This window comes from Corvus hawaiiensis, chromosome 7 (assembly GCF_020740725.1).
Source record: "Corvus hawaiiensis isolate bCorHaw1 chromosome 7, bCorHaw1.pri.cur, whole genome shotgun sequence".
Lineage (NCBI taxonomy): Eukaryota > Metazoa > Chordata > Aves > Passeriformes > Corvidae > Corvus > Corvus hawaiiensis.
This window is the reverse complement of record NC_063219.1, coordinates 30,076,974-30,092,780: the sequence shown is the minus strand read 5'-3', so window position 1 is coordinate 30,092,780 and position 15,807 is coordinate 30,076,974. Positions and strand designations below refer to the sequence as shown.

Here is a 15,807-nt window from a genome sequence, read left to right as displayed (position 1 = left end):
TCAGTTAATGAGCTGCACCATTTTCTTCGGACAGTCATTTCAACTTTGAAAATAACTGACAAAGGAATGTCTTCATTTTACAGTTCCTCTCCACTGATGTTCATTGGTGTTTCTCAGAAAAGTGACCATTTTAAAGTGTGCACAGTTAAGTGTGTCTAAATGCTCTGGGGCCATTTCTCTTTACTGTTTCATCAGTGTAACTTTAAAAACACAACTGCTCAACTACCTTTAAAAGTATAGAAGTGGGGGGGCAGCGAGTCCACTCATACTGACTGTTCCAAAAAGGGCAGGAAGACTTCTGCACTCAGTTTTCCCACCAAATGGCCATTTTGTATTCTTGATCTAACAAGCTACCAGTGGCAATTGTGTACACAGATCATCACCTCACTTGTCCATTCTCAGCTCGTCCATTGGGAGTCTGCGTATTTTGCTACCCTACCCACTTTGGGAATGGCACAATTGCTCCTTAATGTTTTAAATTATGACATTTATATACTAATGTAATGTTTTCATTATGTAGTGACTTTCCAGAAGGAAAACCCTGACTTGCTGAAATGACAAAGTAAATAAATCCCAAAAGGACAGGACAGTGGGAAAGACACTGGAAAGAGCGAAGAAGCAAGGGTAGATTGAAGTGACGGCTGCATGCAGAATTACTGCAGCTTTTTGGTTAGGGAATACAAAAGCATCATTGTTTGCCTGAATATCCATGATACCAGAGAAGAACAGACTGAAGGCAGTTTTCACAGCTATGAAGAGCTCATTCTTTCTTCATCAAATACAAAGACCTGAGCAATATACAACAGAAAGCATCACAAACCTGATTAGAGGCAATTTCATGTCTATGCCATGTGCCTGGGCTTGAATATACATGTGGAACTGTTAACTGTGACAAAATTTATTCTCTCTTGCCTTCCCTGACAACCAATTGATTGCTGGCACACAGCCTCTTTGCAACAGGTTGTCTTTTGCTTTAATGCCTAAATTTTTAGTTGTTTCTTTGTCCTACCATGCTGCTTCTATAGCTTCAGTTGATTTTTCAAGGTATTGTCTCAAAGAGAAGGCAGGAAGGAATAGTGGGACTAGTGCCTTCCTGCCCTGAATAGAACTACAACTGTGTTGGTCTGTTTTTCAGAATTCTCTTAGCTCTGTTGTCTTACTTATTGGTTTACAGCAGGATTTTGATATCAGAGATCACTCTAATTCCAGAAAACAGACTGCAGGAATGCTCACAAGAAAAAGTACACCTGAAGTTTGAAAACCAGAATATGGCTTCTCCTTTCTCTTTTACATGCAGTTCTGGATTTCAGGCTCTCTTGTGGAACAAAAATGAATCTGAGATTTATTGTGGTGTGAGCTGGATTCAGGTCCAGTTTGGACAGACCTGCCAGCTCTTTTGTACTGGTCAGGCAGACCTGGGTGGGTTTGGGCTTGCTCAGAGCCACAGCAAAGGCACAAGGTTGGGGTCAGCACTACACATGGTTCCCTCCTGCAAAAGGTGCTATCCTTCAGCTTTGCTCTCTTCAGCTTCCTTGGAGATGGAATGGATTTGGCATCTTTTGCATTTACATGGCTTTTTCCCCTGACCAGAACAACTGGAAAAAAATTGGCATTCCCATCAGTCCCTTCTTAGATACATGAAAAACATCTAAATTTCTTCCTTCTTACTAACACAAAGTCTTATTTAGGATAGTTGGATTTCTTTTTCAGGTTTGACAGACAGCAGCATCTAATTCGGCTGGCAATGATGGAGGAATAAAATTCCTTTCACTCATCTCAAAGCCATCTATAATAAGTCACATCTATAGTTTGTCTGGTAGCCACTGCATATCTATTTTTATTTGGTTTTGCCTTCCTCAAGTAGTTTTTCTTCCCAAAAGCCTATTTATTACTCCTGTTTCCGTTGAAAAATCAATCTGGTTAAATATAGTCTGCTGAAATAGGAAAATCTTGTAACTCCAAATGTTTAGAAGGAGAGGATAGCAAGTTTTTCATGTTTAAAAAAAAAAAAAAAAAAAAAAAGAAGAGTACTGGTGTTGCCTAGCTATAGCTAAGTTCCAGTAACTGGGGATGCTACTCATGCTTGTGAACTGTAGACCCAGGGAGGTCATGGAAAAACTTTTCTTTGAATGACTGGTGCATTTTTCCCCTTCTGGTTAGTGATTTCAGGATCTAAATTTCTTCTCATTTCCTGTGCTGGCAGTGAGGGACAGACCACAGGCACTGAGGTGAGGAGCGCTGACCATGATGGACAGTATGGTGCCGTTTTTCTCAGCAGCTCCTGAGCAGCAGCAGGGCCAGATCCTTTCCATGGGGCATTCCCAGCACTGCTAATGCAGACAGAGCTGCAGCCACAAATGTGGAGTGTTTATGCTGGAGATGTGCATCTCCCAGATGAGCCCCTCGGACACTTCTGACCTCCAGTAACACTCACCTGAGAGCAAACACGAGAAAATCAAGCCAAAGCAGTGCTCTGCAGTTTATGTCTTTGCAATGAGCCTGGCTGTCATCATGCAGTGGCTGTGGCTGGCAGTTTGCACGTTGCCACCAGTGTCTCCCAGAGCCATCTGGTCTCCTGCTCCTTTGTTGGTTTTTGCTGTCACCAGATTCACTTATTATGGCCTTGCAGAGTGAACTTTTCAAATATAGCATGTGGGTTTGGTTTACATTTTAGGCAGCTTTGGAAGAGGGATGGGAGGGAGGCTTTCTGCCTTTTGTTTTAAAGAAAAAAGGTGAAAAGGCTCACAGTTTTCCAGGGTTTTGGTTTTGTAAGGTTTTTGTGTGTATTTCCTCCTATTTTGTGTTTTTCTCTCTCTTGCCAGTACTCCTTTGCTTATCACAGCATTTGTGTACATATGTGCCTTCTCACCCTCTTGAGCAAGTGGGAGCCAGCATGACTGATCTCAAGATGGAACACTGTCATGGTGCAGGATGAGTCCTGCTTCCCAAGGGGGAGCTGTGCCAGCTGATGTGTCACAGCAGTGCTAGGGCTCATTTGAAACAATAGGTGATTTCCAATACCAAATGGATCTTCTCTGAAATGACCATATAAGTTTAGGATAGAGTGTGTATCTTTTTAATGTTGTGTTTGCTTTTTTCCCATGACTGTAGGAAAAGGAAAAATTTTAACCTCTGCTCTGTCTGATGTCCTGCTGTTCTGGAGAACATTTTTTGCATCGCTAAGGCTGTGTCTTTAGCCTGTCACATAGACATCCCTAGAGAGCAAGGCTGATGTGCTGTTGAGACCTGAGATAGTCTAGAAGTAGCTTGCTGGACCGGTCCCTGGGCTGTCACCCAGCACAATGACCTGTGTGGGCCATTTCACCCTCCCTAGGTGGGCTTTGCTGCCCTTGCTTACATTTGTGCTGCTTTTCCCAGACACGCTGCCGCCTGACTATGGTCACTGCTGTGAACTTGTCCTCAGCTTCTTTTGGTTTGTCCTTCTGTTGTTGCTGCTATCAAATTCAGCAGGGAAAGCGCATGATGAGATGTTCTCAGTGCTTCTGGAAGCTGGAGTCCTATTTTGTGCACAGGCTGAGTAGAAGAGAGGGCACACAGAGGATCTCTGTGCCATCCCATCTCCAAGTAGCTATAACTAAGAAGGAGAGATTGGATGTGTCTTGGTGTCTTGTCTATTCTAGAAACTTCTAGATTAACTTAATATTATGTTTATGCCACTGAAGCTGGAAAATAATTCTGTGCTTACATTGCTGGAGGGGAGCTGGCTATTAAACAGATGTTCAAGTGCAAAAATCGACTCATTTGCCAAAATGCTGAAGAGATGCTGTCACCTTGGACATACTCAAAAGACATCTGAGCATGGTCTTGGGTAACCAAGGGCCAACTTAGGTGGCCCTGCTTGGGCAGAGGGTTAGACAAGATGACCTCCGGAGGTCCCTTCCAACTTTAACATTACTGTGGTTCTCTGAAAGCCTACTTTGGTGTTAAGAGCCTAACCCAGCCTTTCAAGTGAGAGTTTCGTCAACTGTATCCCAGTCCGTCCCTCTTCTTTCTTCTTCCTTGTTCACAGTATGACTTAATGACACTCAACACCAATTGCAGTGGATGGTGTTGTAGCAGCCTGAGACACTGTCCTCACCCATTAGCCTAGTGAGCTCACCGACAAGGGCAGACTATAGCCAGCAGCATCCTTGTTGCATCTTTGCTCATGAATGCTTGTTTCTAGTGAACAATGATTATTTCATTATGACATATTAACTCTTTCTTCTCTTGTAGGTAGTGCTCATTGTGGTAAAATACCATGGCTTTGGTTCACATCCAGTCAGAAGCACTTTGCAGCTATTATAAGCCATTAAAGCTCACCGAGTCTGGGGTTTTGTTCTGTTTCCCATGCAGTGCCTGTGGTGTTTGGTTTCCAGCAACACATGGTGTTTATATTCATGACTGGCATTACCGTTGTGATGGTGATAGGGTTTGTGTTTCTTGCCTTGCTGATTTATGTTGTGGCTGGCGTGCATGGTGCGCACATGTCTTGAAATAGAACACGACTGGTTTTTTTGTTTTTACATTAGAAGCACTGATGATTTAATTTAGCATTTTGAATAATCCTGCATTTGCAGGGAAACCTGTGTCATGTCCCTCCTTTGATAACTGTATTAGCTTCAGACACTTAAGTCTGCACTTCAAAATCATTCTCTGTAGATGTGTGTGGTTTTTAAATGTCTCATGTGGTTTCCTGCTTCCCACCTTGTCCTTAGCTCTTCTTATTCCTTATGTTCTTCTTTGCTTTCTGCCAAATCTCTCCCCCCGCACACTTGCAAAGAAAGTTCTCCTTTGCCATCTTTTGCCATCCCAAAGACCCCGGGATGCTTCTGCCTCAGGGTACATCAGTAGTGCAAGGATCACCTGACTTACAGGAGATAGTTTTAAAGGACCTGCAGTGGTCGGACTCCCTGTGCAGTGGGATGGACCTGAGCTGGTCTCTGGGATGTTGCACTCAGGCTTCTGCTGATTCCAGAGCTGCTTGTCCAGGTGTATCTTAACTGTTGTGTGAGTGCTTTACAGACCAAAAAATGGGAAAGCTGAGCTCAGCAGATTGGGAGTGTTCTCTTCTTGTCTCTGCCTCCTAGCTGTGCCCCCCTCCATTTCAGCTCAGTCTGCCTTTGCAGCTTTCTGAAGCGCTGTGCAGAAAGCAGCCAGACATCCCATTCATGAAGGCCTTACAGTCCACTGTGTCCTGGTGGTTTTGGGAAGAGCCAAACTCAGGCAGAGGCTGGCATTCCCATGGCAGCAGCAGCTGGAGCTGTGAGCCTAGCCTGCCCTGTGCTGCCTTTCAGAAATGGTAGAATCAGCAGGAGCCAGCAGTTATGGGGTGTTCTAATCCATGTACCCACCTTTTCTGTTCCCCTGCCTGGTGCTTGGGTGAGAGCAGGCAGGTATCAAGCTGGTCCCTAAGCAGAGGAGAGGCTGGCAGGATCTGCCATCAGGCTCTTTTTCATCTTTTTTTCCTGTCAGTATCATGAGCCACATAGGGCAACAGGCATAAAACTGAGCTTGCCTTGTAGAGCTATGAAATCTTGAGCCAGTTCTTGCTGGAAATAGGAACTGAAATAGGAGCTTAGGAAAGTATTCACCTCTACCCTAAAACACAATTTGTGGTACTTTTCAACCAAAATAAAACAGAAAGAATTTTAAAAGACATATAAAATTAATGATAATTCCTCTTTTCTTCCCTGTCTTTCCCAGAAATAAACCATTTTCTATATTTTTTTGAGGTCATACCCTGGTTACTGCTGGACAAAACCCAATCAGATGGTAAATCTGAAGACAGTGATGGAATGGAAAATATATCAAGAGCTCTGAAGCCATTACAACATTTTAATTACATACTAAACTGGTTTTTCCACAAAGCAGTAGCTTCCCAGATGAAGGGACTGGGACTCAGGGCTTATAATAGTTGCATGCCCAGACTGCAGATTGTGTGGTCAATCCCTTCTAATCAGCTTCAGCTAATAGTACTGCTAAACCACTGCCTTACTTATCTCATGATATTTTATAGCTATAATAATTATTTCATTTGACCTTTTGTTGGCCACTGTCATTTACTGCACATTTTGGCACAAGGGAGGCCCATTACAGGCATTGTCCTCCCACCAGCAAGGAAATGGCATTACCTCTGAAGACTGATGAACAGTTGGCTTGAGTAGGGCTCTTCATCACAATCCCCAACACCATGGCTCTTTAATAAAATCTCTTCATTGCTAAGGGTAGTCTGACATGTAAGACTGAAGTGTGTGGAGCGAGGAGCTAAGGGGAGTGGGAAGCTGTGTGTTTAATCTCTAAAGCTGCTAGTCTGGGTAAGATGCACTGGCAGGGTCTGGAGGTGCTTCAGTCGTCTCACTGCATGTGGGTTGTGTGTACAAGGACATAGATATAACAGGCTTTGTTTTCAAATAACAGCTCTGACTAAACACAGGATGAGGATCATGTGCTGTTCCCTGATGGCTACTGTAAGAGAAACCATTTTCCTAGTCACTTCTGGATTGTTGCCTATTTTACAGGGAGCAGGCTGACTTTATGCGTTACAAGGGCTAATAACAAAAGGAATTGAAGTTCCTGGGTCCCTGTTCCTCCCTTGCAGGATTGGGACTGAGAAACCTGGCTGGTGTCTCTGCTGCTGGAGCTGCAGTGCTAGCAGGGATGTGTGGAGGGGACAGATTATGCAGAGGAGTAAAATGGGATTTAGTGGCTTTCAGTTCTTTGTTGAGAGCAGAGGACTGGGGCTTCAGGCTGGGTTCAGGTTCACAAGGACTGTTTGCTCTGACTCCTGTCCTGTTCTTTCTCCAGTCGCCTGACACGGATGTGTCTCTATCCTCTCAGTCTTCAGTTCCCAGATACCTGTCCTCTGCCATCTCACATGCAGTCCTTTCCATACCCTGATGAGGTTTTCCATTCCCTGCAGCCTGTGTGCCCCAGAGAGTGTCTTCTGATAGCTCAGTGGTGTAGCTGTTTGGTGGCAGAGCAGGTGACACAGCTGTAATGCACTCAGGTGCTTGGCCAGCAGACACAAATCTGTGTGTAGAGCAGCTCCATAGGTCTCTGCTGATTGCTTCATTTGCATGGTAGAAAATATTGCCACAATTTAACTTCTAGAAATGTCTGATCCATTTATCTAGCATGGTAGTAATGGGGAATGGAGGGAGCAACCTCAGTTATTTGTCCATGTTTATTAGGCATGAGGAGAAGGCTCAGGGCCTCCCTGTGTAGTATTTTCAGATACACCCATTGACACCTGAATGTCAGAGCAGCAGCTGATCTTTATTTCTCCTGTTCTAACACAAGGCTGTTGCAACATGCACACAAGCAAAGAGTGTGAACATGTTCAAAAGTGAGTAATCTGCAATTTGCCCCAAGTTGGAAGAGGAACGTGCTAGCAACAAGACACATTTTGTTACTGCCACAAGAACTGGAGACATTTCCCATTTGTACATTACATATTAGCACATACTTAAGTTGCTTATGAGCAATACAGACTTGTCTAAGCTTTCATTTGATTTCAAGTGTGTTTCTTCAGAAGGTTTACTTTTATTTGTAAATATGTGGAATCTTGATTTATTTTTGTGTGTTTTCTCAAGTGTTTAAAAATGGCAAAGTATATTTTGATTCAGACATCCCTTCATTCCTGTCTTGTTTTTTTCTTGTACATTTTAGCATCAGTCTGACTAACAAAGAAGTATTTAATACAATATGGTTGGTTGGTTGGTGATTTATTTGAGTTGAAATGTAGAAGGAAAATATGAAAAGCATGCCAGAATTGAAATGTGTTTCAGGCTTTTTGCAAAAATTGCTTGTGAAAATATTTTTATTGGTTTTGCTTTCTGACTGAAGACATTGCAGGGAATTCCAACTGAAAACATACCTCTGCAATTTGCCTAAAGCATGTTGGAGTTTTATTTTACAGAGATGAAACAATTCCAAAGTGGTTGTTATTTAGACTTTTAATTTCTTTTCCAAGTACAGCTTGATGGCAATAATCAACTTCAAAGAACAAATCAACCACTGGATAAATGTTCCAATATACAAGTAGAGCTTATGAATTTTCTATTTGTATGAATGTGCATGTATGTATACATTTTATCTTAGATCTAGGTAGATGCAGTCTGCTGCTTGTTTTACTGAATAGTTTTAAATTTGCCATAATGGATGGGTTTGATTGCAAGTCAGTATTTTCCATGTTGTAATTATCAATGAGACAGAATCTTCGTGCAGTTAAAAAGAAACTCACAACCCACTGTTGTCCTTGCAGTACAACATTAATATTGATTCACTGAAATCAAAGGCTCATTAATAATACTTGTGATTCAAATAATTGTGCTTTCAAACCAGTCTGGGCTGCTTTCACAGGGCTTTCCCAGTCCCTCCTGGGCGGATGAGTGATGTGATATCCTTGTGTCACGGTTGGCCTCAGTCGGCAAGTTGCAATTGTCATTTGGCAGCACATGGTCATTTTGTGCTTGCAGCCTTACTGAGAGGAGCTCCTGGGCACTGCAGGTGTGATAGGGGCTGCATCATAAGGTGCCATTAGGGTTGCTCATCTCCTTGTTGCTATAGGGCTGAGACACCCCTACATGCTTCCCCATCCCAGACTTCTACCTTGGAATTTACACTTACACAAATATCAGCAACAAATTTTGTAACCTTTTTTTTTTTTTCTCTTTTCCCAAGCATCCTCTTTGCAGACATAGAGGGTTTCACAAGTCTGGCCTCCCAGTGCACTGCTCAGGAGCTGGTCATGACACTGAATGAGCTTTTTGCCAGATTCGATAAGCTTGCAGCTGTAAGTGTTCTATTATAATTTTGTTTCCTCTTGTTTTTATTCTTCTGTTGCAAAAATGACATACTGTGCTGGTTCACTAGATTTCTTAAATATTCACTGCCCTAAAAGGCAAGCTATTGCAAGCATGAATATAATCTGAATACTTCTTTCTCCTTTATTATTTTTTTTTTTTTTTAGGAGAACCACTGTTTAAGGATCAAGATCCTGGGTGATTGCTATTACTGTGTGTCTGGGTTGCCAGAAGCGAGAGCTGACCATGCACACTGCTGTGTTGAAATGGGAATGGATATGATAGAGGCCATCTCGTAAGTACCATATTCCCCATAGAGAAGCTCAGAACAAATGCAAGTAGATTTTCTTTCTGTTAGGTCTTTTTACATTAGGAGCAAGGTAACCAAACCAAAGAACTCTGGCCAGCAAAAAGGGAAACCAGCTGGAACAAGAAAACAAAATGCTGTAAAGGTTTGATGTCAGCAAAACAGACACTTGTGTCTATACAGCCATGTGGATATCAGAGCTCAGTCTCTTGATGAGAAAGGCAAAGGTTACTATAATTACAGGAAGTCTTGTTCCCAAAGGAGGATTCCAGTGAATTACAGAATTGTGAATTCAGAGGATTAATAATAACTTTATTAAATTTCAGTCGCTATTCATTTATATCTCTTTAAATCAGTTTTTTACTCACCTTAAAATTGCTCTGCTAAGGTCTGTCTTGTCTAGTTCAACAAATCCATCTCTATGTGTCCCTATGCCAAACGGGTCAGATTCAAGGCTTTCTCACTTTAGTTAAATTAATTACTGAAATAAAGCATGAAGTTGGTCTGGCACAGAGTGGGACAGATTCATGGTCTTCTTCTTTATTTCTATTTGCTTCCTCATCTTTATTTTTCTCTTTTAAAACCTCTGGTGATGCTTTGCCTGCTCCTGAGGTCAGACTAGAAATGATGTTAGTCCAGACCATTCCTGTCTTTAAAGAGTAACAAATAGGATACCTGTATCTAGTTTTTATTACTTGGAGGATTACAGACAGTGTTGAATAGTGTTTGCATTGTACATGTGCTTTCACAGGCCAATTATTTCAGAATTCAGGGAAGGAAGATTTATTTGGTCATCTTGAGTGTATGCAAGTTTAGGCACAAAGTTCAGTTTTGGATAGTAACTGAGCTGACCTTGATATCTACACCATCCCTGCTCGACAGACTCTCCTGCTGTTTCCCTTCTCTTCTGTTTTTTATTTTCTGAAAGCATCTTCTGAAGTATTAGTGGCACCAACAGAGAAGTAGATCATCTCTAGGCAATTCTCCTCTTATTCCATACAGTAAATTGATGGAGTTTCCACTTCAGCTTGATAAAATCTACAGCTACCTATTTACTGAGCTTGGTACAGTACCTCCTTAACCATTTGAATTTCTGCAAGGACATCAGTACACCCCCAGAGTTTTCAACCTCATTTTCATAACACAAATACATCGGGTGAAAAGCAGTGTTTTCACCCAAGGGCTCCATTCAAAGCACAGTATGCAACAGCATTCCCTTGCTTTGTATACAGTGTACACTGCCCAGACTTCCTACCTCTCCTCTCCTGGTTTTAAACTCCATTGCTTTGCACCAGTCTCCTTTTGGGGTTTGTATGCAATGTGCAAAATAAAAGGAGTTGCAAGTAACTAGTTTCCAGTAGCCCTTGAAAGAATGCTATTTCTTCCAGGTGAAATACAGTTAAGTAGCAGGTGACAGAGGGTCTTGTCAAACACAAGAAGCAGCAATCCTTAGCCACCAGCCCTACCAACAGAACACTGCGTCCATTGCCCAGTAGTTGGCCTGATGAAATCCAGAGATCTTCATGTGTTGCTGTGTAATCCCCCACAAGGCTGGATAACACCAGGGTGTCTAGACTTCATTGATTAGCTGCAACCCACCTTACCTGGAATAAACACAGAGCTGAAGGGCACTCAGTGTTTGTTTACAAATAGCTCTTCAAGAGCCTTTAAAACTTGTTTCCCACTCGCGGTATAATGAATGCATTTAACAATCTTATCTCTTAATAAGTCTGGAAGGTGACTCTGTTCTCACTACCCCTGCTCTCCCTCTTCCCCCCTCCTCCTCTAAGGATCAAGATAAGAGGTTTCACAATTAAGGTAACCAATAGCTACTGAACATTTGATTGCAGGTAACAAATAACTACTGCACATTTGATTGCAGGCTTCACCAACACTGGGCCCTGCCTGTAGGCTGATTTCATCTGTGTCTAATAACAGCAGAGAGTGTTACCCCAAATAGAAAAGATTTCAAGAAAATTGTATTCACTGTACTGCTGGTATAAATGAGCTGAAGAAAAAAAAAAAAGGAAGGTAACAAAGGATATTTCATTTGTTTATAAAGAATAGCCAAACTTATTTGTTTACTGCAAAGTCTAGACTAGACAAAGTCACCTTCTCATCAATGACTCTACTGAGAAAAATTTCCCTGGTCTCGTGTCAGTAACATGGCTTGGCAGGGGGTGCAGGAGGGGTTGTAGCACCCAGTGGAGGGGAGGAGCTGCAGCTGTGTTGTTCCTGTCAGGTTTACGGGTACTACATTTTTATTACCCCAGTTCCTGTTCCTTTCCTGAGTGTTGTGGTTGGAGTTCTTTCAGTTCATAAGCCTGTAACACCTTACCCATGTCATCTTCCTTTACCTGCTAGAGAATCTCTGTTGCTTGTTAATAAAAATAATGAATGTCACTTCAGTGAGTAGGTACTGAAACATAAGATATGGATCATAAGGAGAAAGGAACTCGAGGAAGATATAAGCTGTTTCAACAAGAAGTCGTCTTGGCCACTGTTTTTTAAGGGACATATTGCACTGTTAAGAGTGAACCGGAGTCCAGAATTGGTCTATCTTTAATCATGCAATTTCATTAATAACTAAAGCATAAATATTAGAACTGTTGATGTTAGGGAGTTGGGAGGACTTACCTATCCAGATGATGTTATCTAGAAAGGACTGGATGAACCTGAAAACTGAAGAGATTGAAATCTGGTATAAAGGTATAAATCTGGTATAATGGTATAAATCTGGTATAAAGAAGGTATAAAGTACCTTCTTGCTGCAAGGAACTTACTTCTCAAAGGAAGGGACAGTGGTACATGATGTAGGTGAATTTGCCTGCGAAACATGGACATTCTGAGAATGATGTGATTGGCAATAACGAGAAGCAGAGTTGTTCTGAATGCCTCAAGACTCTCCTACCCACACTCCTAAATATATTTTTCATGTGAACAGCTATTGAAGTTAACTTTTGCCCCAAAAGGGCAAAACCCACAAAGTGTTTCAGCAGTCTTTTTGGGAGTGAGCAGAGCATCCAAAACCTCATTACAATCAGAACTTGAGTATTTGTAGCTGTCTGTTTGCTGACTGCAACAGATGTGGTTCTCTGGTTTTGCTACTGTAAGGCCTGTTAAAGCTTTCCAGCTTCAGTGGGGTATTTCACACACGTATCATATTTCATCTGTGGAACAGTTGATGCTTGGTGCCATACAGACAAATTAAGATCTCTGAAATAATTTCCTTTTTCTCTTTTCAACATGCTATTACTCTTAATGAGGCCGAGTGCTGGCAGGTTATGTCCAGCTTTGGAATGGAAATCAGAGACCAGCACTTTAATCCTTTTACTGCCCCAGAGATAATTTTTTTTTATGAGTTCTCAACTTGGTCCTAAGTTCAGTGTACATGGATTTACTCCAAGAGCTCCCTGTTCCAATTAGTGCTGTTCTTGGCCAGCCTGGCCATCCAAGAGCAGTACAACTTGTCCAGTTTTGTCCTGTTGTCCTGTTGATGTGGATGAGTAGCCCCATGTGCATATGTGAATAATTTATGGATCATTATGGATTTTTGTGTTCTGGATGTCAGTATGTGCTGCTGACTGCAACCATTCAGTTGTAAGTAATGCCCCTTCTCCCCCACGTCTCTTTTCAGACTAGTCCGTGAGGTTACCGGCGTGAATGTCAACATGAGGGTCGGAATCCACAGTGGGAGAGTTCACTGCGGGGTCTTGGGCCTTAGGAAGTGGCAGTTTGATGTGTGGTCCAACGATGTTACATTAGCCAACCACATGGAAGCAGGGGGCAAAGCTGGGTAAGCTGTTTCATCAAAGCTGTTGTGTTTAGCCATGAAACTCACATACTAAATGTGTAAGAGTAGTAGCATGGCTAAATCAATTGGTGTTTATTGCTCGTTTGTTCCAGTACATGGAACCCATCCCTGACAGGACCTGGCTTTTTAGGTGACAACTTTTCAGAGTCTACAGAACTTGCTTGTCCTTTGTCTCATTCAAGGCGCATCCACATAACAAAAGCAACCCTGAACTATCTCAATGGAGACTATGAGGTGGAGCTGGGCTTCGGAGGGGAGCGCAACGCTTATCTGAAAGAGCACAGTATTGAGACCTTCCTGATTGTACGGTGCAGCCAGAAGCGGGTAAGACCAAACAAACTAAGCAGGTTTAGGTACCTTTAATAACTTGATGTCTCTGAAACACCAAAGTAAAGCCTTTCTAGATGAGACAGTTGACTTTCAGTGACAAAAATTCCTGTTTCTCTCTCCTCTTCCTGAACTTTTATGTGCATAGAAGGGAATAGCCACCAACTACATAAGGTGTCTGTGTCAAGCTCTTTCTAGTTCTCTCAAAGAAATTCTCCTCAAAATCAATCCTCAAGTTGTTTTCAAAATCACATGGAAGAATGTTGTTCATATAGATATGTGTTTTGTAGAAGTGCTTAAAGGAATAGAGTAAAACCACAAAGACCTTTTCTCTGTCAGATTACAGAGGTGATTTTGTCTACTGGCTCACCAGATGAATGACCTTAACGATTAGAGCAGTTCCTATCATTGCTTTTCAGCCTCTCTTTCTGAAGATGGGAAAAGCTGGCCCATTGTAGTGATGGATGATCATTGTGATAGTAAGATGAGATCATACCAATTATGACATGGGTCAGGCTGCACAAAATAAGCCTATTAGGGCATTACTGAACTGAACTTGAATCAAGTCAAACTCGAGTGGACTTCAGCTGATATATCTTCTTTTTGTGACACTGCCAACAGCAAATTATCACTGGTTTGTATTCTTTTAAAAAATGGTAGACTGAAATACTAGAAAAGGACCTTTTTGATCTAGTTGAGCATAACCAATAATATTTCACGTAGTAATTTCTGCACTGTAGGCACTACTTTGCTATTCACAATATAGGCAAGCATATACAGATTGGCCTGAATTGAAAATAATTTCATATTTTTCTGAATCTAAAACCAATTAAACCTTCCCACATCTGTAAATAGGACTGCCATGAGATTAAGTGAATTAGAGTTTGTGACATGTTCCAGCAGCATGGTTGATTTGAATAACTAACACCTGTACAGAAGTACTTTGCTACCATTCCCTCATTTCCTGAGAGAAGGGAAGCCTCAAATCTCCTTAATGGATACAGTGTAAAAAATCTCCAAGAAAACCCCTTATCATCTGCTAAAGAGAGAAGATGATGTTTTGTTCTCTATCTGCTCGTAAAATAAATCTCATTAACAATTGTCAATCTTCAAAAGAGGATTAAAACTTGCAGTACAAGATTATTGTTCCTGAGCATCACTGCCTGTCAATGGACCAGCTGGTGTTTATACCCAAATCGCTTTCTCTTTGCTGGGAAGATTTAAGAATATAAGTCAAAATACCCTTGTGGTCAGACCCCATTTCCTGGAGTGGAGAACCTATACTGACTTCTTAAATCATGCAGTCACCAAGCTGTCTGCATATTCTTGGAGAGAACCGAAAGTTTCTCTGGACAGAAGAGAAAGACATAAGATCAGGATTCTGCTGCTTGCAAGTATAGACAAAAAACCTCAGAAACAGAGACTTCAGAGTGCTTAGCACCCAACTTCATTTTTGAACATGGCATGTATTTTGAGTAGGAGATTGGACAGAGAATCATAAGAGACATGGATTCAATTCCAGACATAGGTTTTGAGGAACTTCCATCTTTATGCCTTGATTTGCCATAGTAAAATAAAATGGGCCATTCTTTCACTGCTTTATACGTATTTATTGCAGCTCTGTTACATAGTGCAGCCCTTAGCTGAAGTTTCTGAGTGCTACTATAATGCTGCTGTAACGTACTGCGTCCCAGAGTGGCTAAAAATTGGGACATTTGCATGACTTATGTAATTATTGGGCTAAACTGAAACATAAAAAAGCAGCTACCCAGTGTCATGGGTATTAGGTGTTTAGAGTTTTGAGGTTTGCCCATACTGCTGCAACTTCTGTGCTCCCATAGCTATTTTTTAATCTCTTTGTGAATCTTTCCGTAGAATGCCTTGGATTGGAAAGGACCTTAGAGATCACCTTGTTCCAAGCACCCTGCCAGGGCAAGGACACCTTCCATTAGACCAGGTTGCTCAAAGCTCTATCCAACCTGACCTTGGACACTTCCAGGGATGGGAAATCCACCATTGACAACCATTGTTCCAGTGTTTAAAGTTGTCTCCCTCTTCAAAAACTTTTTCACATAACATGAAGATCAGAAGTGAGAAGTGAGATCAGAAGTTTTGCCCATTGTCAGTTCAGTCAGTCTTGAACATTTTGCCTGATGGCTGGCAAAATTCTGGTACTTTACTTTTTCCTTTCATTTCTGCTTGATTTTAATGGCATCTTGTGATGTATTTAGCCAGGTTTTCAGTTCATTCTGTTCCAGTAATGGCCATAAAATGTTCACCTCACTTAGTAAAGAGCTCCTGTGAGTTGTGTCTGGGTTCCTGCTGTCCTTGTGCATAAGGCTTGGAATTAGCATTGGCCTGAGAGCAGATCCAAGTAACTGCCTGAGCAGTTCCTCAGTTCACACAGCAGACTTGAATTATCTGGATACCTGGTTCATCAGCCCCACAGCCATCAAAACCCAGCAATACCATGAGTTATGATGAATACATCAAATGTAAGGGTTTATGTTCCATACCCTTTCTGCTTACTGTTGCCATGGGGAGCCACAACT

At 41.8% G+C, this 15,807-nt stretch overlaps 1 protein-coding gene across 1 annotated transcript in view; it reads left to right on the top strand.

Annotated features, from left to right (window-relative positions):
• Nucleotides 1–15,807, top strand: part of ADCY5 (adenylate cyclase 5) — a 205,283-nt gene that overhangs the window by 139,122 nt on the left and 50,354 nt on the right. Inside the window, exons 4-7 of the mRNA XM_048308669.1 lie at nt 8,686–8,797; nt 8,975–9,102; nt 12,752–12,910; nt 13,111–13,252. Coding sequence (XP_048164626.1) covers nt 8,686–8,797; nt 8,975–9,102; nt 12,752–12,910; nt 13,111–13,252 — 541 coding nt within the window. The remainder of the gene's footprint in view (nt 1–8,685; nt 8,798–8,974; nt 9,103–12,751; nt 12,911–13,110; nt 13,253–15,807) is intronic.